This window comes from Scophthalmus maximus, chromosome 8 (genome assembly GCF_022379125.1).
Source record: "Scophthalmus maximus strain ysfricsl-2021 chromosome 8, ASM2237912v1, whole genome shotgun sequence".
In the NCBI taxonomy this organism is placed as follows: Eukaryota; Metazoa; Chordata; class Actinopteri; order Pleuronectiformes; family Scophthalmidae; genus Scophthalmus; species Scophthalmus maximus.
This window is the reverse complement of record NC_061522.1, coordinates 3,703,963-3,728,079: the sequence shown is the minus strand read 5'-3', so window position 1 is coordinate 3,728,079 and position 24,117 is coordinate 3,703,963. Positions and strand designations below refer to the sequence as shown.

The window sequence follows — 24,117 nt, the reverse complement described above, 5'->3', positions numbered from 1 at the left end:
TTGCGTGGTTCTGTTTTGCTCATCTTTCCGTCGGCCTCGCGCTCTCATCCTCTCACCCGATAAGATCCAGGGGGCCCCCGTCGCTTGCCTTCGCCGGACCTCTCCCTTTCTGTCGCGCCCTGGCTTTGATTTGAACGAGTTCGATTGCTATGCAAAAGACACGCGCAAATGGAAAAACTCGTTCGAAAGACAAAGACGTCCCCGATCGCTCGCTGCGAAGAAGAAGAAGAAGAAGACGAAGAAGAAGAAGAAGAGATAAAGAAATGTTGGACGAGAGCAGAGCAGCTGGTTTATCAGTGCACGGAGCTCAAGGCCACAGGAGACTTCATTTGGGATACAGTGTAAATAACGGCGTCTGCACAGTATTATTAGAAGTGTGTGTGTGTGTGTGTCAAGGCTTCAGACATGTGATACTTTGAGGGTCATGGCGAGGCGGCGATTCCAAACTTCCTCTGGATCCGTAAAGAAGAAAAAAGGCCCAAAAAGGAATCCTGCAACTGACAGGGTTTGAATCCGCCTGCTCGCTGCGTCTTTTTCTCCCAACTTGCATCTGGTTGGAACTGGTCCCAACCACAACATCCTCTGCTGCTCTGTTGTGAAAGGACATCCTGCCCGGTGATCCGATTACACCGCCGCGTCCTTTCAACACCTCCAGCGGCTCGGCAATCCAAGTGTCCTTCTCTCTCGCCGTGATTCACGACTGTGGCGTGATGGATAGTCATTTCTAAAAAAAAAAAAATGTGGCTGAAGCCTCTCACGGGGGATGATTGTAGAAGTGTCTCACATGACGACATAAAGAGCAGTGGTCTGAGGAGATACATGTGCCAACGGCAGAGTGTTTTATTCAAAGTGTTTTGCACTTTTCTGTGCGAAGGACGAGTCGTCGCACGATCACAGAATCACGTGTCAGATTACCTGGATGATGATAAACCACGAGCATCGGTTTTGGTAACAGATGCACTTGCACATCCTGTTTTCGTTTCTGGCTCATTGTGCATTTTTCGGGGGGGGGGGGGGGGGGGGTCGTGCTGGTTACTATTGCAGCTGTCGACTGGCCAACGACTTTAACACCTCGTGTGTTTCAGCTCCTCGGAGTGACGAGTTCAGAACTGAAATTCATATTTGACTTTTGGCAATATTCTCATGATGTCAAGAAATAGGTCAGATTTTGTCCCCGGGTTCTTCTCGTTACAAACTCCTCAACCACAGACTTAGTTTGATAAAAACTGGTATTATAACTGTGTATGATTTCATTTACAGTAATTCATATTTCAACACACTTAACTTCCAGAGTTTAGTGTTATATGTGCTGCTGCTGTTTGATCTTAAAGGTGCAACTGAGAAACATTTTGATATTGTCATGAAAAAATCTTACTAGAGATAATTTCATCATTTTAATATTTCGTTGCTGTATTTGTGTGATTATTGAAATGTATAATAAGCTTCTTATTATATCGGCCATGTAAAGAACTTTGTTAGTGTTACTATCAAAAATTCAAACTTCATCATATCAAGTATTTACACATGAATCAGACTTTAAAAACCCCAGACCGGCTGAGCTCTCCGCTCATATCTCCCTTTGCACATCTCCCCTTTTGTTTTGCATCTCTCCGAGTGAAAATATGCTATGTGGCCAAAAGTATGTGGATACCAAAACATCACCGTCTGTCCGTCGGCGGCTTCAGGGATTCGCTCCTCCTCAGCCACAGGAGCATTAGTGAGGTTGGGAGCGAAGGCCTCGGGTTGAGTTCAGGCCAGTTTAAAAAGTTCTCCCACACTGAACTGGGGAAAAAAACATTTCTTTATGGGGCCCCGGCTCCGTGCATCGAGGCCTTGGGGTGTTTTAGACAGGACTCTTCCCCGTCTCCTTCTCCAAACTGCTGCCGTAAAGCTGGAGGAAAACCCCCGGAGTCTGCAACAACATTGTTACGCTTCAGCGTTTAAGATTGGCCATAATTGAAACTAAGGAGCAGTCAGAACCACCAAAAAACCATCCCCCCCCCCCGTGTCCACAGTTTTGGCAACTAAGTGTGTATCGAGGGCGGGCGGGCGGGCGAGCGGACTTCACGCTCGACGGCGCCCTCTCATGGCTGAACCTGGAGTTGAGGTGTGCGGCTGCGTTCAGACGTACACGGACGTTCCGGACATTTCCCTGAACTTACAGAAATGTTGCCGCACACATTTAGAAAGAATCTCCGGGAAAATGTCCGGGCGAGCGGAGAGTACAGGAGGGAGCAAAGGGAGGACGCCCTGCCCAGGCGCCGCCCTCTCGCTGGAATGGTCCGGAAATGTTCCCGTTGCTGTGACCGGCAACATCCACATTTTCCAGATATTCATGTCTGTGAACAGCTTATGTCCAATGTACATAAGTAAACGAGGCGTCGAAGACAAAAAAAACAACAACTAAACACCAGGTTAAAGTTCTTTTTTTTAAAGATTATTTTAATACTTTTCTTTAAAAAAATGTTGTACTCTGAACAAGATGAATCTATTGACCTCAATGCCTCACTCACCAACATACCGACAGGTTGTCCTGGGTAAAATAAACCAAAGGGGGGGAAAAAAAACAAAAGAAACTCAAAACAATCGAATATGAGAAGGGAAAAAGAAATGAATGAAGTGATTATAGGATTGAAAACACTCACAGATATCTGGGCCAACCTACAGAAGCCCGGGGGGGGGGGGACACGACCTCCCGCTTCCAGAAAAAAAGAAGAAAGAAACACAATGGCACACGACATCCCAAAACTGTTACCATGGACGATAAACACATTCAAAAAAGTTCAAACTAAAAAAGGGACAAACAGGAAACCTATGGTACAGACTGTAGACGCTGTGGAGAAAGACAGTGGCAGACGGCGAGACGGCTAAGAAAGACAAACACAGACAGACAGACGTGTCAATGATGAGAGGAAATCACGGGGGACGAAAAATTAAAAATAAAAGATGAAAGTGATGAAACGTGCAAGTGCAGATTTACGTGACAGCGGCAGGGCGACGGGTGATCGGCGGCGTGAGCGATGGGCCGCGTCTGGGCGACGGTGACGGAGCAAACCTGCGGCGTGACTTCTCAGTTTTAAAAAGGGGGATAAAGGATCAAATTAAATAGCAATAAAAACGTAGCCTTTAATATAAAGTGAAAAGAAGACGCATTTTACATGTTAAAAAAAAAAAAAAAAACGCGAATGAACTTTCAGCACTCAACAGGTTGGTTTTGGCATCGAGTCGAGAATCAAACAGAACCAAGTCGGGGAAAGGTCAGAGAGAGAGAGAGAGAGAGAGAGAGAGAGAGAGAGAGAGAGAGAGAGAGAGAGAGAGAGAGAGAGAGAGAGAGAGAGAGAGAGAGAGAGAGAGAGAGAGAGAGAGAGAGAGAGAGAGAGAGAGAGAGAGAGAGAGAGAGAGAGAGAGAGAGAATCAAACAGACAAAAAAAACATCCTCTCCGTAGTTAGAATCATAAAAAAGTTTTTTTTTTGTTTTCTTCTTCGTCTTCTTCTTTACAGTAAATTCTACAAAATCAAAAACCAGAGCGTAGAGATGAACAGAGACGAGCTTTTCTTTTTTTTCGCTCCCCGCGAATCCAAATCCCTCCTCTCGTGGTCCTTTTTTGTTTTTTTTTGTTTTTTGTCGTCGACTTTGTCCGTTGTATATAATATATATTCATGTATCTATTTATATATAATATGTATAATTTGTCGGGCGTGATCGTGTAGTAGTTTACAGGCCAGAGCGCTAAGGCAGAGGACACACTCTATTACTGAAACTTTTTTAATTTTTTAATTTTGAAACACCATCGTTCCTTCCTCATCATCACCTCCGGTTTTGTTCTGCCCGCCTCATCAAGTCATGGGCGGGCAGGGAGCGGTAGCAGGTCGTGAAGGGAGGAAGGATGTCTTAGAAAAGTGTGTGTTCGCGGCCCGGGGTATGTGTGTGTGTGTGTGTGTGTGTGTGTGTGTGTGTGAGAGAGTGTGTGTTTCATTTCCACCGTGTCCTGAGAAAACCGCCGACTCCTCAGACGACCCGCTTGCGACCTGACAAACTCGACCCCCCCAAAACACTCCAACACGTTAAAAAATTCAAAAACGTAAAAATAAGAGCATAAGAGACAAAGAGATTAGAAAGAGAAGGAAATAGAAACAAGAACTAAGTGATGTGTCCGTCTGTGATTTGGTCACCCGTTCCTTTCAAACCCTTTTCTCTCCCATCAGACGTTTAGAGAATAAAGGTTTGTTTGTTTAATGTTCACTTAAATTAAATCCTACTCATCATCGCCATTCTAATTTTTTTTCCTTTTTAATGTAGAAGTTAAGTCGCCTCCTTTTCATTCTGCCGTCGTTATTTTTTCCCGGCGGGAGCCGACAACCTGATCAATTCAGAGTCCGTCTCCGACCATAAAGACCAGAACGTGTCTGAGGTCGGTCGGAGGGAAGACAGGGTTTTCTTCTTTCACCCCCCCCCCCTTCACATGACACGAGCCAGCTGTTTCTACTACTGAGAGAAAGGGACAGTTACTATCAAGTGTGTACGTGTGTGTGTGTGTCTGTGTGTGTGTGTATGTGTGTGTTTGCATTCATATGAGCAGCGACCATGTATATCAGAGCATTGTGGTCTATATGCATTTTCGTATATTTTCTGATGTAAGTCTCTAAGGTCTGTCTCTCAATCCCATCATCCTCCGTTTCCCCCCCAGGTCTCAGAACAGGTTCTCTTCAAATATGGCCATCAGGTCACTCTGGAAGTTTATGTCAATGGTGTCGGCCATCTGCACAAGAGACGAGAGAACACGTGGCGTTAAAGGCTGCTGTGAAAAATCTGAATTTAAAAAAGACAACAACATCGGTGTTTGTTCATACCGCCTCTCTCCTGCGCCGCTCCTGCTCACGGCGGCGCGCCATCTCCCTCTGCTGGTCGAGGGCGTTCTGTGCGGCTGACGAGGACGGGGGCGGGGGTTGTGGCTGCGTGGGTGGAGCCTGTGGAGAGTGGGTGGGTGGGGTTGAGGCCGGAGGCGTGGGAGCAAGCGGCGGCGGCGGCGGCGGCGGCTGCTGTTGCTGTTGTTGCTGCTGCTGCTGCTCCTGCGTCCGGCGACGGGTGTCTTCTTGCACTCGGCGAGCCTGCTCCATCGTGTCCTCGTCGTCACGGCTACAGCTAAAAAAAAAAGGGGGGAAAAATTAACATGGCCGCTGCAGCTGTTCACTCGGTATGTTTTGTAATTACTCGATATTGATATATTGCTATACGTCATTATTATATTATATATGACACTTGAAAGAAAGATGGAAAAGACGTTGGTGAAAACAGATTCAACAATTGTCGTGGCGAAATGTGTCCTGATTGTAAGCAATGTGAACAAAGTCTTGTTGATGCTAGACATAATCATGCTGGCCCCGATGTGTCCCTGCTGTGACCAGTATCTTGTTGAGGCTATCTAGTAGGACGACGCGGATGTGTCCTTGTTGTGAACAATTGAACACGGGCCTGTTTCGTAGATGGCGGGTACAAAAGAACTGGGTACAGAAGAAGAGCACTTTGATTCGTCTTCGTTTTGTGCTATGAACCACATCTCGAAATAAACGTCTCCCGCTGAAACTGCTCATCGGCTGCTTCGACTTGTATTTCTGCAAACCTCGCGAAACCTGAAAATCCCTTACACAGTCTGAAAAAATATATCTATTGTAGTCTTTTGAAAATAAAATAAAAATGGTACATGGAGTGTATTTATATAGCGCTTGTCTAGTCATAGGCCACTCAAAACGCTTTACAGGAAAGTCACATTCACCCATTTACACACATTCACACTGTGCCGCTATTTACTGCACATTTTTCTGCCACGTTCATAAACATTCATACACTGTCGGAAAAGGCGTCAGAGGCAAGTCAGGGTTAATTGTCTTGCCGGAGGACACACCGGCGTGTAAGGACTGGGGGAAGCCGGGATCGAACCGCTGGGACCGAACCGCCGACCTCCGAGTTGGTGGCCAAACGAGTCTACCTCCTGAGCCACAGCCGCCCCACGACATTTAAACCTTGGATAAATTTCCCCGTCCGAGATGCCGACCCCCTCCGACCTACCGCAGTTTTCCTTGCTCTCGCCTGGCCTGCTCCGCCTGTGCCTTCAGCTGTCGCTCTCTCTCCTCCTTTTCCCTCGCCACCCGTCTGAACTGCTCGAAGCTGTCGCTGGAGGAGCGAACGGAGGAGGCCGGCGTGGACTGCGACCGCTGAGCCAGGCTGGCCCAAGAGCCCATGTTCTTTAACTTCACGTCCTGGGAAAAGGGAGCGGCGGGGAGGACGGTGATGTTAGAAAAATGTCAGGATGAGCGGGGCTGATCGCATCACTTTTCTCGTCACACACACACCTGTGTCTTCTTCGGGGCGATGGGGGTTTTGGGCTCTTGCTTGATCTTGTTGTCTTGCTGCGAGCAGGGCGCCGCCGGGGAGTCCAGGAGGCGAGAACCAGGGCGAGAACCATCCAGTGGCTTCAGATCCAATCCTGAGAGAAACGTAACACGGCGGACTAACTTTTCTGTTCTGTGCTCGTTCCAAAATGTGTGTTGTGTGAACTGAGGTCTAACTCACTGTGTTTGCTGTCGGGTTTGTGTGTTTCCACGCGCATGGCGGGGCTGAAGGGCGACGGGGGCAGAACTGGCGACTGGGAAGGCTTCTCCTCTTTGACTAGGTTGGACCTCTGCTCCTGCACAAAGTCAAACACGTACGGACACACAAGAGAGCTCAGTTTTTCAAGAACCTTTTTTTTTTGTTGGTCAAATGATAATTTCAGCTTTTACATTTAGTTCACTCACATGTTTCTTGGTCTGTGGGGGCGACTGGTGTCCCACCGGGTGGAACTGAGGCATCTGAGGAGAATGCATCATCAGGGGAGACGGGCTCTCACGCAGGCAACCTGGAAAAAACATGCAAGTACTTCGCCATTTAATTCGACGCCAAACTGTCACTCGTGATCTTAGTGGAACATGAACACAATCAATTGAACTGAAGTTTTTTTTAGTTAGTTTAAAGCTAAAGTGTATCTCATACCCGGCAACAATCTTTGAATGAGTTAAAGCACAAGTGTGTAATTTTTTGTACTTTTCTAACAGTATCTGGTGGTAAAGTTTGCAAACTGCAACCAACTAGGCACCCGACAGGGGACACCTTATGGGGGTGCACCTCTGATTCCATTTCGGGTTTCCGGTAGCGCTGCAAATTCAACTGGAACGCGACGTATTCTGGGCCGTTTTGTGAAAACAACGTATTCAACACGAGGTAGCAAACATGGAGACTCACACGGAGGTCGGGTCCACCTCATGTAACTATATTTAACTCATTCAGAGTTGAGGAAAAAACATCGGTTCTTCATTGCAGGTGATTATATGAACAATATATTCAATTTCTTTAAGTAAGTTGTTCTAAATATTACACACTGTAGCTTTAATCAAAGTCACGTAGGTGGACCAGACTTTCCGTGTATGCCGCCATGTTTGCTCTGTCATGTTTACTACGATGGCCCGAAACGGCCAAAACACTCCGGAAACCGAAGAGCGGATTAGGGTGCCAAATACTACACACTCTATCTTTAATTTGAAAGATTTATTAAAATCAAAGCGTTAAAAAATGTCCATTTCTTTCTCATGAACAAGCGAAAACAGACATGTTTTACTTTACTCGAGTGACCCATCATCTTTATTTTCAGAACTTCTTCAGGGATCCAGAACCCTCAGTTTTTGAACTGTGGTATAAATATTTATCTCACCTGTTGAGAAAGGCTCCGCTTTACTTCGTGGCGACGGCTGTTGTTGATGTTGCTGCATCTGTTGTACCTTCTGCTGCAGCGCCACGCCCTTCTGCTGCTGCAACGTCGACGTGTGCGTGTGTGGGAACGGCTGCTGCATGAGGGCTTGGCCCGAGCTGTGTCTCTGCGTCAGGGCGGGGGGGCCAGACGACGCCATGGACTGCGCCTGCAACGACGGCACCAGCTGCACGGGCGAATGCGTGTGCATCTGCTGGGTCTGCGCGATGGGCCGAGCCTGTAGAGCCTGCAGGAAGGTGTGCACCTGGCTGAGGGGCGGGGTTTGGGAGCTGGGGGCCGTCGGCTCCTCGTCGTCCTCCAGCAGCGCCTGGGGAGGTTGCGCCGACAGGGTGCCCAAGATGCCGTGCGACGCGGGCGAGGGCACTCGCGGCCGGGGGACGGGCTGGGGAAGCACGAGGGGAAGCGAGGGCTGAAGCGAGGGCTGAAGCGAGGGCTGAAGCTGCGGTGCAGGGGGCGGGGGCAGGGAGGGGAGGGAGGACGGGGGAGGCTGCGGGGGTTTGGGGGGAAGCGGTGCAGCGCGGTTGCTGGGTCGCGATGGTTGCTGGGGAAGTGCGTTGTGGATCGCTGCAAAGAAGGAAGAGAACGATTGGAAAAGAACAGAAGAAAAATGATTAGTGACATCTTCCTGTTACTCCCCTCGTCCCCTGGAAATTCCGGGGACATTACTGTCGATATAGACCAAAGGATTAATCACTTATTTGGAAAACTCACGTACCTGGTGAGGGTATGATGGGATGTTGGTTTAGGAAGGGATGCGTCTCGGTGTGCGTCTGGCCGCTGGAAGTGTTCGTGTTGAGGAGGCCAGAGGCGACGGGGGCACCGGCAGCAGCAGCGATGGCGGGGTTGGGCTCGGCGTTTGAGTGCGTCAGGTGTGGGTTCATGAAGTGGGCCAGGGGATCAAATCCTGAGGACAGCAGCTGGGAGGGGTCCAGAGCTGGGACTGAGACGGGGACAGGGACAGGGGGAGGGGGGACGAATTGGGGTTTGGACTGGACGACTTGAGGCTGAAGCTGTGGCTGCAGCTGAGGCTGCGGCTGAGGCTGAGGCTGAGGAGGGACTGGGCAGATTGCGCTGAGGAGGGACTGCTGATGCGGCCTCTTCGGTTCTTTAATAGTCGAGATCTTCTTCTGCTGTTTGGGAACCAGCCCTGGAGGATAAGAGTATAAGAAATATTTGAAGAAAATGGAGGGAAAAGCAGATACGCAGAAAAATTACATTGACAGTGTCTCAAAATAAGACACGCTGAGAGCTGTTTGACATTGTGTGTGTGTGTGTGTGTGTGTGTGTGTGTTACCATTCTCAGAGTCTTCACTGTCAGAGGAGTCGCTGCTGCCTGAGGATGAAGATCCCGTCTTCATCTTTGTCACATTTGTCATTTCCAGAGGCTTCTCGACTGCAACACAACAACAAGATTATAAATTATTCACACTGCTATTTTCTATTTCACTTGAGTAAAGACAACACATTCACACAGTGTGAGGTAAAAAAAAAATAACAATAGAAAAAGTCTTGTTTGGGGAAGTTCTGCCTGAATACAATCAAGTAAAATATATAAAATATATTATGAGATATATTTACAATTTTTGAAAACTAAAGTCCAGACATTTTCCCGAACTTCCCCGGAGGGGCTGTGTGTGGGAACGCAACTGTCCCGGAAAATGTTTTCAGAGAATTGTCCGATGAGCCAACGTGAGAACAACACAGCGGGAGGATCTCCGGAGGATTCACAGCGAGCGAGTGGACGTGTTTTGGCGACTGTGAACAAACAAAGTTGTCATCCTGTCCTGCCTCCTGCACGCTCTTCCCCAGACGCCGCCGAATGTTCCCAGAGATTTCCCTGCTGGCGTGAACACGTCTGACTCGGACAATCTCCTGCTGCGCTCCTCAAATGTGGCCAGTGAACTCCGGAGTCTGTCCCGACGCAATTCTTTACCAGTCAATTATGAGCGGTGGAATGTAGCACATTGTGTGAAAAGTGCAACGACTCAGTGGAGAATTGTTGGAATCACTAAAGTCCCGTGACGAGCCTGAGAACAAACACAAACGACGTGTACCTGATGGTCTTTTCTTCTTCTTGAGGCAGCTCGAGACGTATTTCTCCAGCTCCCTCAGCGTCGAGGGCTTCAGCGTCTCAAAGTCGATCTCGATCTCGTCCGGGTTGGAGTTCTTCAGCGACGGCTCCCGCGTCTGGATTATGTGCACGACGCGGCCCAGTTTGTCACCGGGCAACTTGTTGATGTCCAGGCTGAGCTGGCGCTTCTCCTCGTACGACATCGGCTTGCCACGTTCGGTGGACGCGCCCCCGAACACATCTGGAGAGGGAAGAGCGTGACAGCGGGGGTTTGATAAAGTTGAAGACACGAACGCTTTCAAAAACTCCACACGTCTCTAGTGCACAGACCTATTTCATCCTCGGCTTCGAGAGTGGCTGAGGGGACGAGGGGGGTCGGCCCGGGCGGAGGGGGCGCGGCCGGGCGGCTGCTCTTCACGCCTTCTTTCTTACTGTTGATCGACGAATGATCTGATTAGTGCCAGGTACAACATCACCATCACTTATCTCAACCACCTCTGTCAAACCTACCCGGGCTTCTTCCTCTCCTTCTTCACAACGATCGGCTCCTTGATGCTCTTGCTTTTCTTCGGAGGCTGAAGCATCACGGGCGGAGGTGCCTCCACGGTTTCCTCCGCTCCCATCTTCTTCTTGTGCTTTTCTTTCTTCTTCTCCTTCTCCTTCTCTTTCTCCTTCTCCTTCTCCTTCTTCTCCTTCTCCTTCTCCTTCTCCCTCTCTTTCTTCTTCGGCTTGCAGGCCGGCGGCTGGGAGAGCGCTGCCAGCTGTTCGTGGACAGCTTTGAGCTAGAGGACAGAAAACACACACACACACAATTGTGATCTTAAGAGACGAAAAACACAGCGGCCTGCGCGTTTGTTTCTCCGTGTTTCAGCAATTACCCTCGTTCGGTAAAGCTGTTCTGCATGGCCCACCCACCTGTTGTGTCTCATAAGCCTCCCTCCCCCTTCATTTTCTCCATCCTCTAACCTGTTCCTGTAACTCGGCCAACCGGTGTTGCCTGTCGTGTTCCGAGTCCGCTCCCGAGGACTCCGACTCGGAGGAGCTGGAGCTGTCGTCTTCCGACACAACGGAAAGAGGCGGGGCTTGTCGAGTGGAGGGGGCAGGGTGGAGGGCCGACGACGGGGTAGGAACAGGGCTGGGCTCCTCTGGCTCGTCGGGCATTTTGGCGAAGCGCATCTCAAACACATCCTATCGGGAGGGACAAGGGGCGGGAGAAACTGTCAACTTGAAATATACTTTTTTAAAACCTTAAGGGCCGAAAAAATTACTTTGCAACTCTTTAAAAAGCATTAACATACGTCAATATCTGCTTTCAGTAACTATAACATCCTTAAACATGACAGTTTATTTAACATGTTGCAATTGTCTTTAAACTACAACATTCAATTAGGGCCATTGTAGGGAAAAAGGGGGCGATATTCCAAGAAATAACTCTGACATTTCTGACATTAAAGTCGTAAATTTACGAGAGAAAAAAATTGTGTTTTGTTTTTCAAGGAAATACATCGCTTCACGATCAAATTATACTTTGCAATTGGATTTAGTGATAAGGAAATACTCGTGATTTTAGCCCAGAATCAACATATCATATTATATCATATACAAGTTTTTTCTCATAAATTTGTCAGTTTTTTCTCTCGTAAATTTACAACTTTAATCTTGGAAGCTTTTCTGGAAATGTTATCCCCCTCGCCGGGTCCCTAATTTTAACTTTAATTTTTACATTCAATTGCCCGACCCGATTTTATGACTGAAAAAATACAAATGTAAGATTTTTTTCTTTTTCTCATAATTCATGTATTTTACAAATTTGGAACTGAATCTAGAATTCCACACCGGTGACAGCACCAAACCACGTGGCCAAAAGAATGCAGACACCGGTACATATATGACCGTTGGGCATCACACTCCAAAAGCTGCAGGGGTTTGATCCCATTCAGCTTTACATGGGTGTCCACATACTTTAGGTCATATGGTTTACCATGATGATTTACTTACTACAGTGTGTGTGTGTGTGTGTGTGTGTGTGTGTGTGTGTGTGTGTGTGTGTGTGTGTGCGTGTGCGTGTGAGAGAGAGAGAGAGAGAGAGAGAGAGAGAGAGAGAGAGAGAGAGAGAGAGAGAGATGGGTAGCCTACCTGTAGTTTGCGCGCCATGCCGACCACGTCGTGGTCCGGAGGATTGTACTTGTAACAGTTGGAGAACATCATCCTCATGTCTGCGGCGAACTCTTGAGCATCTCTGTACTGTTTGTTGTCTAGCTTTTTCTGACGGAGACAAACAAACAAGATTTGTTGTCACTATCAAAACCGATAGTAATACGCATCTTCTGAAAATGACTCTAGTATCAAAGTATCAAACCTCAATACTATACGAGAAGCCGACTGCAAAACAATCCACAAAACCAAGTACAGAGCCCAAAAAAGTATCAACAATTTTGACCGTTGTATGATGTAATTCAAAGCAAAAAAAATTTATTGGTGTTTTGTTTATAGGCTTTAGGAGAAGAAAAAAAAGGCAGCTACATATGAGTTACACAATTAAGGCATCTGTACCAAAATCCAGGTGTTGTGTTGGACGCTCTCATTTGAGGTCTTCGTCCGGACAAACCAGACTTTTATCCTAAAAAATATTAAAGGGGCAGTAAGCGATTCTAAAGCAATACACAGAAATATTTCCTCACAGTTCGCTAGCTGTCGGTTCTGTGTGCGGCCATAAAAAATCTGGGTTTTTAACTCAGCCCTGGCTCCGTGAATCGAAAAAGAAAAAATGGCTTGGACACATCTCGATCTCGCGCAAATCGTAATCGTAATATCTGTCAGAAAAATTCCAAGTAGATATTTTCCCTAAATCATTCAGCCCTACTCGTCGCCACGTTAAGAGACGTGCCGGCGGTTGGCGCTGCAACGCCGCGGTTTTGACCTAGTGGTTAGTGCGTCGGAGATCGTGGGTTTGCGACCCGTCCAGAGCAATATATCACAACAACAACAACAAATAGAGAAACAAGCTTTCTCCAACATCACTTACTGCCCCTTTAAGTCGTGATGCAATGAAGTGGAACACCAGGACCAATAATTTACTGTGATGCAGTCGATATAAATCTCACAAAGGAAAAAAAAAACGTGAAATGTGTTTTGATTGACAGATAGATATCTCCAGTTATATTCCTTACCAATTATAAATCAGCCAGCCATGTATTGTGCACCCCTAATATTAACTTATGTAGTATAATAGTATAACATTACATGCTGGTGACAAATCCCAATAAAATTCACCTTGATGCTACTGAGATCCATGGGGTGCTTGATGATGTCATGGTAGTCGTGGAGGCCGAGAGCTTTGGCGTCGACGGGCTTGTAGAAGGGCCAGGCGTACGCCACGTGCTTCTTGGACAGCATCTCTCTGACCAGTCGGGCGCAGGAACGCAGCTGCTCCTGGCGCTTCGGCGTCGCCGTCCCTCCCGTCTCCGGACCAGCGCCCGGGTGATGCTGAGAGTCCGGCTGCGATGCTTCTCTTTTGGGTTGCTTCAACGGACGACTGCTCTCTCGCCGCGGCCGAGCCTCGGCGGAGACGGGAGACGATTCGCTGAGCTGGTCGTTGGCTGTGGGAGTGGTGGTGTCTGCTTTCCTCTTCTGGCTCTTCCTTTGCTGTTGGGAGCATCAGAGATCATAAGAATCTACCTGTGCGTTATAAGAGCGACGGTTCACTCCCCTCTATTTCCTTACCTTGATAAGGGCAGGGGAGCTCTGCAGCATCGGGACGGGATGGAGGCCTGGGTGTGTCGGGGCAGGAGGGGGAACAGAGGTCATGCCTTGGGCCAGGACATCTGGAGTCGAAAGGGGGAATGGGGTTCCCAGGTGGGTGTGGGAGGTGGGTGTCGGAGGCACACGAGGGGGAGGCTGAGGGTGGAGCAGAGGCTGGGGCAGATGTTGGGGCAGATGTTGGGGCAGATGTTGGGGCAGATGTTGGGGCAGATGTTGGGGCAGATGTTGGGGCAGATGTTGGGGCAGATGTTGGGGCAAAGAATGGAGCAGAGGCTGGGGAAGGGGCTGGGGCAGAAGCTGGGGAAGAGGCTGGGGCAGAAGCTGAGGAAGGGGTTGGGGCAGAAGCTGGGGCAGCAGCTGGGGCAAAAGCTGGGGCAGGGGTAGTGTTGGAGGGCCTTGAGGGGTGGGTGCAGGACGGGTCTGTGGGGTGGTCGGTGGGGACGAAAAGCCTCGTGTGTGCGGGGTGCTGGAGGGGGACGACGAGTCTTGGCCTGAATCCGACTTTGTTGTCAGAGCTGGAAACAAAACAATATAAAAGCAAGAGGATCAGGATAAAAAAAAGACACAGACCGTTGGTCTATATTTAGATGTTGCACTATAAATTCCATGCTAGGTGTGGTGTACAAAGAAGAAGGGGAAAAACAGAACAGACAACAAGAACAAAAAACAAGACATGGACGCTTTGCTGGTTAGACTTGTTTACCTGTTACCACAGGTTACGAATGGGAACTTCCTCAAGATTTTCACATGCACACAAACCTCATCATGCCACCAATGGAAGGTGGAGGCAACGGAAAAGAGTGTAATACAAACGACTTAACTCGTACCTGAGTCCCGTCTGCCCCCGCGCCGTCCCTTGGTGACCACGGCGATCTCTTTCTCCTCCTGCGGCATCTCTGTGATCTTCTGGAGAAAGAGCTTTTCCAAGCTCTCCGCCATCAGGACGATATCGTCCCCAGACTTAACAAACACACAAACAAACAAACATGAACATGTTGAGAAGCTCTTCGTACCGAGAACTCGTCTCGAGCCATGAACTAATGTGACCTGTGACCCGTGATGTGGCTGACCTTGTTGTAGATGTAGCAGTTTGTGAACATTGTGTTGAAGTCTTGGATACACTCCTGGGCGTTCCAGTAGTAGTTGCTCTCCAGGCGTTTCTTGATTGTGCCCATGTCCATTGGAGTCTTGATGATCTTGTAGTAGTCCTTTGAGGGAGAGCAGGTGGAGACCGTTACATTAGTATCTCGCCTGGACAAAGGTAAAATGAAGAACGTGCGAAAAACAAAACAAAATACTCATTGTGTTCGGTGCAGGGGGCAATTCATATGAACCTTGAAATATATAAAGTAGTATATACTGTATGTGTGGGTGCAAATATTGCTCTGGACATTCTCCGGAACTTTTCCTGCCAGCACCATAAAAAAATTAATGCATGTGAGAACACAGCAGGAAAAATCTCCAGAAGAATCACAGCGAGCGAGAGGTTGATCCACCCCTCGCCGGGAGGTTCCAGAAGTGTTCCCGCTTTTGTGAACGCGTCTGACTCGGACGACCCCCTTCTGCGTTTCTTCTTACGTAAACGGAAAACGTCCGGGGCCCAACAGCTTAACTTAGAGCAGTTAGAGCTGTGTGCAGCGCTCTTTGCCACGCTCTCTCTCTCTCTCGCACACTCTCTCACTCACAAACGCATTCACTCGTCTGTCACTGTCTGCCGCCATAACATCCATTTTTTGAAGTTTTCCTAGTTCAACGTTTCTTAAATATAAGTTTTCATCAGATCCATAATCCATAATAACTGTTAGTTGCAAAGGTACTACCTCATGTTTCTTCATGTTGGCAAACAGGACAAGTTGCGTTTTTAACGAGTGAAGAAGTCAAGTCAGTTGTAAAAGTGTGAGGTAGTGAACTGAAGCGAGTCCGAAAGAAAAACAGATTATCCTGTTTGTAGGAAGATCGACCACCTGCACTTACTGTGTGTTGATTCGCATAGTAAAAAAAATATTTCAAAGCTGTTACAACTCTCTCTTTGTGTATTTTTGGACTGTGACATTGATTACAAGCAAACACACACAACTCACAGGCAAATTGAGTGCGATGGCATCTACAGGAGCCTGGAAGGGCCATGCAAAGTGGTGCTTCCATAATGTCTTAAACACCACTTTAAGCAGGTACTGAAAAAAGACCAGAAATCATAAAATCAATCAAACTCAAGTCCAAATACCAGAGAAAGTTGACATGTATTAATAATTTTTAAAAAAGGATCTCTCTACCTGTAGCTGGTTGGTCTGTCGCTTGGGTCTGGAGGGGTTCCATGTTTCAGGTGCTGGGGGGTTGAAGGGGAGGGGTGGTGGGGCAGAGGGAGGGTTCTGGCTGCTGCCTGCCTCCAGTCCGTCTCCCATCGCAGCGGTGGGTCGCAGTGGCCGAGCAGACAGGTGAGGCAGGCTGGACCTGGCAGGGGCAGGTTGGACTGGGGGGAACCCCCTCAGGCCATTACACTCCTCACTCGACTCTCTGGAGGGAGCAGAGACCAAATCAACATCGAGCGTTTGTTAGTGAATCCGACTGCGACTCAGTCAGCTTTGGTCCAAACCTCAAAGATAAAACCAGCTCACGACAGTGACTACCGTAGAAAGATATATAGATAGATGGATAACAAAATACAAATGTAAAAATATGTGAATCTAAAAATATAGAGAATAAGGAATATAAATATAAGTATTTACATGAAATGGCACAGCGTGTGCAATCACACTCATTTCAAAATGAAATATTTATAGAGGCGTATGGAATATGTTGTATAGAGTTTCATCAACAAGGAACTGATCCAGCCACCAGTCAGCTGGAAGCAACACCAACACTATCACATCAACTCAACATCAGGTAGTTCCCTTCACTCTCTCTCTCGGCTCAATCATTTGTCCGTGTCATTCAACAACGTCTGCAGTATTAATTTACCACTTCAGCTTTGATGGCCTTTGTGTGCGCGAGCGAGACAACTTGGCACGGCAGACTTTTTTTCGAGACAATACCGGTGTTAACAATTACGCCGCACATTTGACAAGAAAAGGCGTGTTGCTTACTGAAAACCCTGTCGACATGTGTCACGTTGACGTCGTAAAGATTGCAGCGTTTCCCATTAACGACTTCTCATATTAACATTTACGAGCTCTAACTAATTGCGCCGTTGCCTCAGCGAAGAGCGATTTGCACCGCTGTCGCTCGCCCCCTGAAACACTCTGCCCCGTCTGTCTGTGAACCAGTGGACATTTGAACCGGCCTCTGAAATCCTCATCATCCTTGTCGGTCAACTCTCCTCTCGTCAGGTGATTAGACCAGTTCACTGTTTCTACCTTATAACTGATACTGTGTGGAACTATGGGGAGCAACTTATAAAACAACTTCAAATTCAATAATCTTACTACAAAAACGTGCTATGCGTATCATTAATAAAGCTGGTTACTATGATCACACAAATCCACTATTTATGAATCCCAGAGTTACGAAATTAAAGGATTTGTTTTATTATAAAATAATGCAGATAATGTTCTGGGCAAAATCTAAGTCACTTCCAGACTGTGTCCAAAAGTTTGTTTCAATACAGGAAGGTAAATATGATTTGAGGTGTTTTTAAGTTTACTTTTCAAAAAGCAAACAACGACTTTAAAAGGAGGTGTATTTCTTTTGTGGGGGTTAAATTATGGAACAATGCCAATTTAAATTTAAAAATGTGCAACTCTATTTTGGTTTTCAAGAAAATGGTTGGTAATGCTATTTTTTAGGGTAAAAAATGTGAATAATTTATTTCCTTGTTTCTTTTCTTTACTTATATCTGGGTTGCTTTATTATTATTATTCTTTATTATTTTTTGACTTTCAAGAAAATGGTTGGTAATGCTATTTTAAGGGTATCAAATGTGAATAATTTATTTCCTTGTTTCTTTACTTATATGTTGGTTGCTTTATTATTATTTCTGAATTTGTATTTGTAAAAACATGGGGGGCCAACCGATATGGCTTTTTCCAGGCTGATGATGATACCGACTATTACTATTCTAAGAGACCGTCAACCGATATTTACAACCGATATTTGTATGCAGTAAAAAAGTTTCAAAAGGTGTCAAAATTTGTAATAATAGAAACTTTGTTCAAAGGCCTTAAAGCATACGTTTAATTCACAGAACCTCTCAATATGACCGTAACACACAAGGTGCAGGGAGCTGTCAGCAGCATTATTATGAAGTGAACAAACAAACAAACATGGAGGGGACATCAATGAAGTCCAGAGAGTCGCGACTGCGGCTGCATCAGAGCCAAAGTCGCGCATTTTGCTTAAAAAATGACTGATACCACTAATCAGAAAAAAAGTGAATATAGGCACCGCTAATCGGCCGATATTTGGTCGACACTATATATTATATTACACTATACTGTATATTTTCTCTGTTCCTTCATAGTGAATTGTGGTATGATGGTTCGATGGGGGAAAAAAGTAGAGAATGCAGCAAGAAAAGAAGGAAAAAAAAAACAGTAAGGAGAGAAATGCCCAGCTGTCTTTCTCACGATCATCCGACAGGCACAGTCGCCGGATACAAAAAAAACTAAAATAGGACGTTGGCTGTTAACTGTTGAAAAAGACTTTAACACCAACTCAGAGACAGCTCAACACACACAGCAGGAAAAGAAAGAAGTACCAGTGAGAACAAACGCCGTCCATCTGGTCCCAGACAATTCATGCCATGTTTGGAATTTCACTGTCTTTGATCAAACACTGAAAACAGTTTTATATCCTGGACCGGACGGGACACAGAACTGGGCCGTGTGTGTGTGTGTGTGTGTGTGTGTGTGTGTGTGTGTGTGTGTGTGTGTGTGTGTGTGTGTGTGTGTGTGTGTGTGTGTGTGTGTGTGTGTGTTATCAGAGGCAATTTGTGGGTAGACACTTCTTCTGTCATTAATATGTAATTACTATGTTGGGCCAGTTATTACATGGGACAGTTATAATCATACAAGCAGCAATAATCATCTATTCATCTACAGCATTTGAGTTTTACAGTTTACAGTTGAAGTTAGTTCGGATTGTGTCTGCACTAGTAGAAAGTCTGGGGGAATATCTCAATTAGATTTCACATTAAATCCATTCCAAAGCATGAAACATGACCAGGACATCTCTGCACCGTTTTTTATTTTTAAAAAGACTTTGGCAGATGTCATTTATTTTCACCGTCTGTAGTGTAAACAGATTCATGGAGACAATGACTTTCTCGACAGATAAATGAAAATATAACACAACAGAACCTGTGGTTGTGACGTACAGAGAGGAAAACATTTGCCGGTGATGAGCTCAACATTTCCGATCTAAAAGCTACTAAATTGATTAGTAATCGACTACTAAATTAATCGTCAACTACTTTGATAATCGAGTAATCGGTTCAGGTAGTTTTTATGGGGGAAAAAAAAGGTCAACAATCTCTGATTTCAGCTTCTTAAATGGGAATATTTTCTTTTTTCAATATTTGCTCCTCTGTGACAGTTCACTAAATATATTTGGTGTGTGGACAAAACAAAACATCATCTTGGGGTTTTGGGAAACACGATCGCCGTTTTATTTCTCATTTTATGGACCGAACAAAATAACAAAAATAATCGACAGATGAATCGATAAGGAACATAATCTTTAGTCGCAGCCCTTCTTAAAGCCTTGAACGACCCAGCACCTGCTTTACGCCCAGACAACAGTTTTTGCAGGGACTCACATGTTTGTTGCCGTGCAGCTGTTGTCTAATCCGATTGGGTGATCATATCTCAGTTGGTGAGGCGGCGAGTTCCCGATGGAAGCTTGTCGGCGACACGCTGACGGAGCGGGGGGGCAAGGAAACTCCAACACACTGATGGAGGGCGGAGGGGTCGCACCTGTGGGAGACGGAGAGAAAAGAGGGACGACTGATTATGGCTCCATACTAATATGTTATAGTTTTAAGACGCTTGTTATGTAAAAATGTAAAACTATTATCTTCCAAACGAGTGTTGTCACCTGCGCCTCTTTTTCTAACCAGTTCAATTTCACGGCTGCAGCTTTCGTGCTCATACCTCCTGTGCGATGTTTAAACTAATCAATTAAAGAATGTTGTGAACTTTGCATGGGAAAAGAACTTCTCGTCGACCGACTAATCACCAACTATTTTGATACTCGATTAATCGGTTTAAGTAGTTTCGAAGAAAAGAAAAAGTCTAAATTCTGTGATTTCAGCTTCATAGATGAATGAGTGAATAGTTTCTGGTTTCTCTGCTCCTCTATGGCATTTAACTGAATATCTTTGGCAAAACAAAACATCATCATATTTTCACCCTTTTATGACATTTTATGGACCAACAACCAATCAATTAATGGAGAAAATAATCAATAGATTAACTGATAGGTGCAAATGATTAATTTGCAGCCCTAGATGTGTTCATGTGCAGACCTTTCTGACCCGCACACATTATAAACAATGTCTAAAAATTGTTATCAATCAGCACTATGGGCACTTTGTGATGCAAACATCGTTCTCAAAACTCTGATGGTTTCGTTGACTTTTTTCCTCTTGCGGAACCTTTCATCATGTTCAAGTACACTTTGTTGTAACAGTGCACTGTGTTGTGCTTTATCTTATCTTGTTTGACTTAAAGTCTGGTAAACTGACAAAGAATGCGACTGCTGTGATTCCCATGATTTATTGGATGAATACACTGAACTCTGACCTCGGACCTTGACAGTTTCTAGATTACTTTTGATAGTGTATGTCGCTGCGCTCAAAGGTACTTTTCTTTTTTGGGTGGGGAAGGGCTCTGCGAGGCACTCTGTCAATACACAAAGACAACAGCTCATCGGAAATCTGCCTTGAGCTGCGTTTTTCTTATCCCAGATGACAGCGCAATTTCACCCACCTAAGACCTAAATATCTATATCAAAAGATCCACTGACTTCTCCAAACTTATGTATATTAAATACATAAATATAGTGGATGTGAGACAAATACCTTTATTCTGCTATAGGCCCAGGAGTATTAAAAAATAGAACTCAAACGATTTATAAGTTGGCAGATAAAAAAAGGGAGTCTTTCGCAGACATTCGTGGTTTTCTTTTCGTTCTAAATCTGCATTTGTATTTACTGTTTGTACGTGATGTTTTCCTCTTATTGCTGTTATTTCTTGTTTGTTTGTGTGAAGGCACTTGCATTTTGTAAACCCTGTTTTCAAAGGTGCAATATAAATAATACTTATTATTATTATCATTATTATTATGTCGGTACTGATGTTTATTTTTGACGACATTGGCAAATACGGGAACGTTTATTTTACAGAATAAACAATGCAGGAAAAAAGGGTATATTTACGTTTACAGTTCACTCAAAAGAATGTACGTTCATTTTAAGTTCTACATATTTGGTTGTATTTGTGTTTCCTTTTAATTGATCATTATTGAGAATAAAGTCCATGGTTGAGAAAATGTAAAATATGAAGCCTCGAGTCAATTTCTTTGTCATAAGGGGTTTGATAGGGACATCTTGGAAATGATTCGACAACTAAATATATATATATACACATATATATATATACACACATGTCAGTATCGGTAATTGTTTACTCCCTAATATCGGTATTGGGCCCAAAAAACCGCGTATCAGGTTGCGTTCAAGACTTCCGGACATCTGCAACACCAAAGAACATAGATGTGAAGTGGACCATGCAAGGAACAAACTTTCATCAACATACAAGTCAATATGGATTCTAGCTGACCAGCAGAACGTGATATTGATGATAAAGACAACAAAAAAAAAATTCCATCCATCTCCTGAGAAGCGAAACAGATGGAATCAGCGTTTTCACCGTGTACGGCTGTTTCAAACATCACACCAGGTGTCGAGCAGCAGCGGAAGCGACAGAACACTCGTGTCATTTGACACCTTCTGGTAGTTGTGCAGCCATTTAGCTACACCCGCTAGCCGGCGGTTGAGCTAGCGAGCACTCGACGTCAACAACAGCGTCACTTCTCGTCGACGCAGAGCAGCCGCACGGCCAATGCCCGAAACAGCTCTGCTGTAGCCGCGTCGCTAGCCTCCGCGTCGCGACGCCGCCATGTCCCCTCGCGCTCCGCAGCGCGGTGACAGTGACAGCTCGGCACGCAGCGCGTCCGCTCGCGACGCAACTCGGCGCCGGGGCGCGAGGGGGCTGATCGATATTCTCCAAGTGACTTTGCGTCGCGTTCGGAGCGTCTGCGCCGTCGCGCGTGAGCTGCTGCGCCGCCGAATCGCGCGTAACTCCGTGTCACGAATACGGCCTACCGGGGGGGGGCTACAAACAAACAGCATTAGCAGCTAACAGGCTAGCGCGGCGGCGGCGGCGACCCAGCAAGCTAGCGGTGCAGCGCTTGACAGCGCGGAGTGGTCGCGTGCCACGGCGGCGACCTCGGCGCGGAGAGCAGGACGCGACACAACGCGGAAGTGTTCGCACCGAAACCGAGATCGGGCGGCGTCACTCAAATAAAAGGTGGGAGAGGAAAAATAAAATCCATCTGTTTCGTGTGTGTGTGTGTGTGTGTGTGTGTGTGTGTGTGTGTGTGTGTCCGAACCGGTGCAAGGCCCGCGAAGGCAGAAGCTCATGCTCCGCTCGCCGACGCGCACACTGACAGGCGCGCGAGATACGCCACCGACGGCCGCTGTGAAAAGCCGTCGAGAGGCCGCGTGCTCCCCGTTCGACGCGCCGCCGTCCACGCGAAGGCTCAAAACGCTGGTTTATTTCACCTTCTGCAGTCGGTTGTCAGCTCGCGGACCTTCCTCGCCCCGAATCCAGAACAAACAGTCCCGTTTGACGTCGATGACGTCGCACGCACGCACAAGGGGGCGGGCCCGAAACCACGTCCGTCAGCCCGAAATGTCACCTCACCGCAGCCCCGCCCCCTCCCTTCCAGCCCCGCCCCGCCCCCTCCCCGGGCAACGTCACGCAATAGCTTGCAATAATTTCAACCACAATACATTTGCTTGAATAAAGACTAAGAATAATACATTTTATTCATTTTTATAGAGCAGTTTTCATTGCTAAAAGCAATCTCAAAGTGCTACAGAGCAAAAACAAGATCCAAATTAAAAAACAGGTTTAAAAAAAAAAACCTTGTTAAAAGAAAAAGTACAAAATTTAGGCGAATGCTTGTTTAAAGGGATAGTTCAGTGATTTTGAAGTGGGGTTGTACGAGTTACTTATGCATAGCTAATATGTTACCTCATGGAGATGGTGATCAGCGATGTCATTTATGGAGTTAGGAGGAGAAGTGGAAGTAGCGTAAGTCTATGCAAAAGTAACTCATACAACCCCACTTCAAAATCACTGAACTATCCCATTAAATAAAGAACACATTAGTACCTCATGTTTTCGCCACTGAGGGAAAAAGGTGGTTTAGTGTCTCTTAAGTATCAATTATTATTTTCTTCATTTTCTTAAGGTTGTTTTGTTGTTTTGCGTCACTTTGACGTCTCTTTGTGATCGTTTTTGGTCTGACTGTAGTTGTTCTGCATCTCTTCTTGTGGTCTCAATATTATCAAATTGCTTTCCACCCTCACTGAAATAATTTTAAACCAACATCAGTCATCATAACTAGAGCCCGACTGATATCGATATCGGCATCGCCGCCCCAAAAATCCATATTAGGGAGTTAAAGATTACCGATACAATACACCTGCCGATATACATTATGTATAAATCTATAGAAATATAAATTTTTTTAAATCTCTCAATGATTCCTAAGATGTCATTATCAAACCTTTTTGACAAAATGTAAGAGTCTTGATATTTTAGTTCAACCATAAACTTTATCATAAATGACTGTGAATTGAATTTTTTTTACAAATACAACCAAATACATAGAACTTGAATTAAGAAAAAACATTTATTTTAGATAAAATGTGAACATAAATGCACATTTGAAGGCTTGTATCAGTTGGCCCATAATATCGGTCCGACTCTAAACATATTGGCCGATACCAATATGTTTATGAAAGGCTAATATCGGCCGATATTATTGATGAATTGATATATCATTCAGGCTCTAATCATAACTATCAAAAATGTATTCATATTTACTACCACTGTGGTTTTCTAATGGGGAAAAATGATTCATAATCTAAAAGCTTAGGGGAATATTTTTGAGAATGAAAACTGGATAAATATAGAGTTCATGATTGAGCTGTAATTGTAATGGGATACAATTTTTTTAACAGGTTTCTATGAGTGTAAATCTTATCATTTAGACATAACATAGGAGCTACGGATAAAAATAAATACACAATTAGCAAACTTTATGCCACTTGCATTAACACGGCCAAAAATGATTTAAAAAAATGACCAAGATGAATGCACAAAGTTATGTTGGTAAAAAGAAAAGAACTGTAGTTTCCCTTACTTCTTTTCAGTACTGTGCCAAATCATGCCACAATCACCATTTAATTTAGCA

General features: G+C 45.7%; 1 protein-coding gene across 1 annotated transcript; it reads right to left on the bottom strand.

Annotated features, from left to right (window-relative positions):
• Positions 1-2,415: 2,415 nt before the first annotated feature.
• LOC118312509 (bromodomain-containing protein 4-like) lies at positions 2,416-22,165 on the bottom strand. The gene is made up of 22 exons (XM_035637157.2): positions 21,501-22,165; positions 19,388-19,544; positions 15,909-16,149; positions 15,717-15,809; positions 14,706-14,843; positions 14,463-14,595; positions 13,597-14,150; positions 13,147-13,518; positions 12,010-12,138; positions 10,840-11,061; positions 10,384-10,655; positions 10,204-10,304; positions 9,857-10,114; positions 9,097-9,195; positions 8,518-8,949; positions 7,746-8,366; positions 6,796-6,896; positions 6,572-6,686; positions 6,352-6,485; positions 6,068-6,258; positions 4,852-5,143; positions 2,416-4,760 (listed from the first exon to the last, which is right to left on the bottom strand). Exons 1-22 carry the CDS (start codon positions 21,568-21,570, stop codon positions 4,692-4,694), a joined length of 4,794 nt encoding a protein of 1,597 aa, XP_035493050.2. The 5' UTR covers positions 21,571-22,165; the 3' UTR covers positions 2,416-4,691.
• Positions 22,166-24,117: the final 1,952 nt, after the last annotated feature.

Excerpts from the sequence above, each read along its gene's own strand:
- LOC118312509 (XM_035637157.2), bottom strand. The coding sequence starts at position 21,570 with ATGACACGAGTGTTCTGTCGCTTCCGCTGCTGCTCGACACCTGGTGTG. Across the intron at positions 19,545-21,500 it reads GTTTGAAACAGCCGTACACG|GTGCGACCCCTCCGCCCTCC; the intron begins GTGAAAACGCTG and ends CGTCTCCCACAG. Across the intron at positions 13,519-13,596 it reads GCTCCCCTGCCCTTATCAAG|CAAAGGAAGAGCCAGAAGAG; the intron begins GTAAGGAAATAG and ends TGCTCCCAACAG.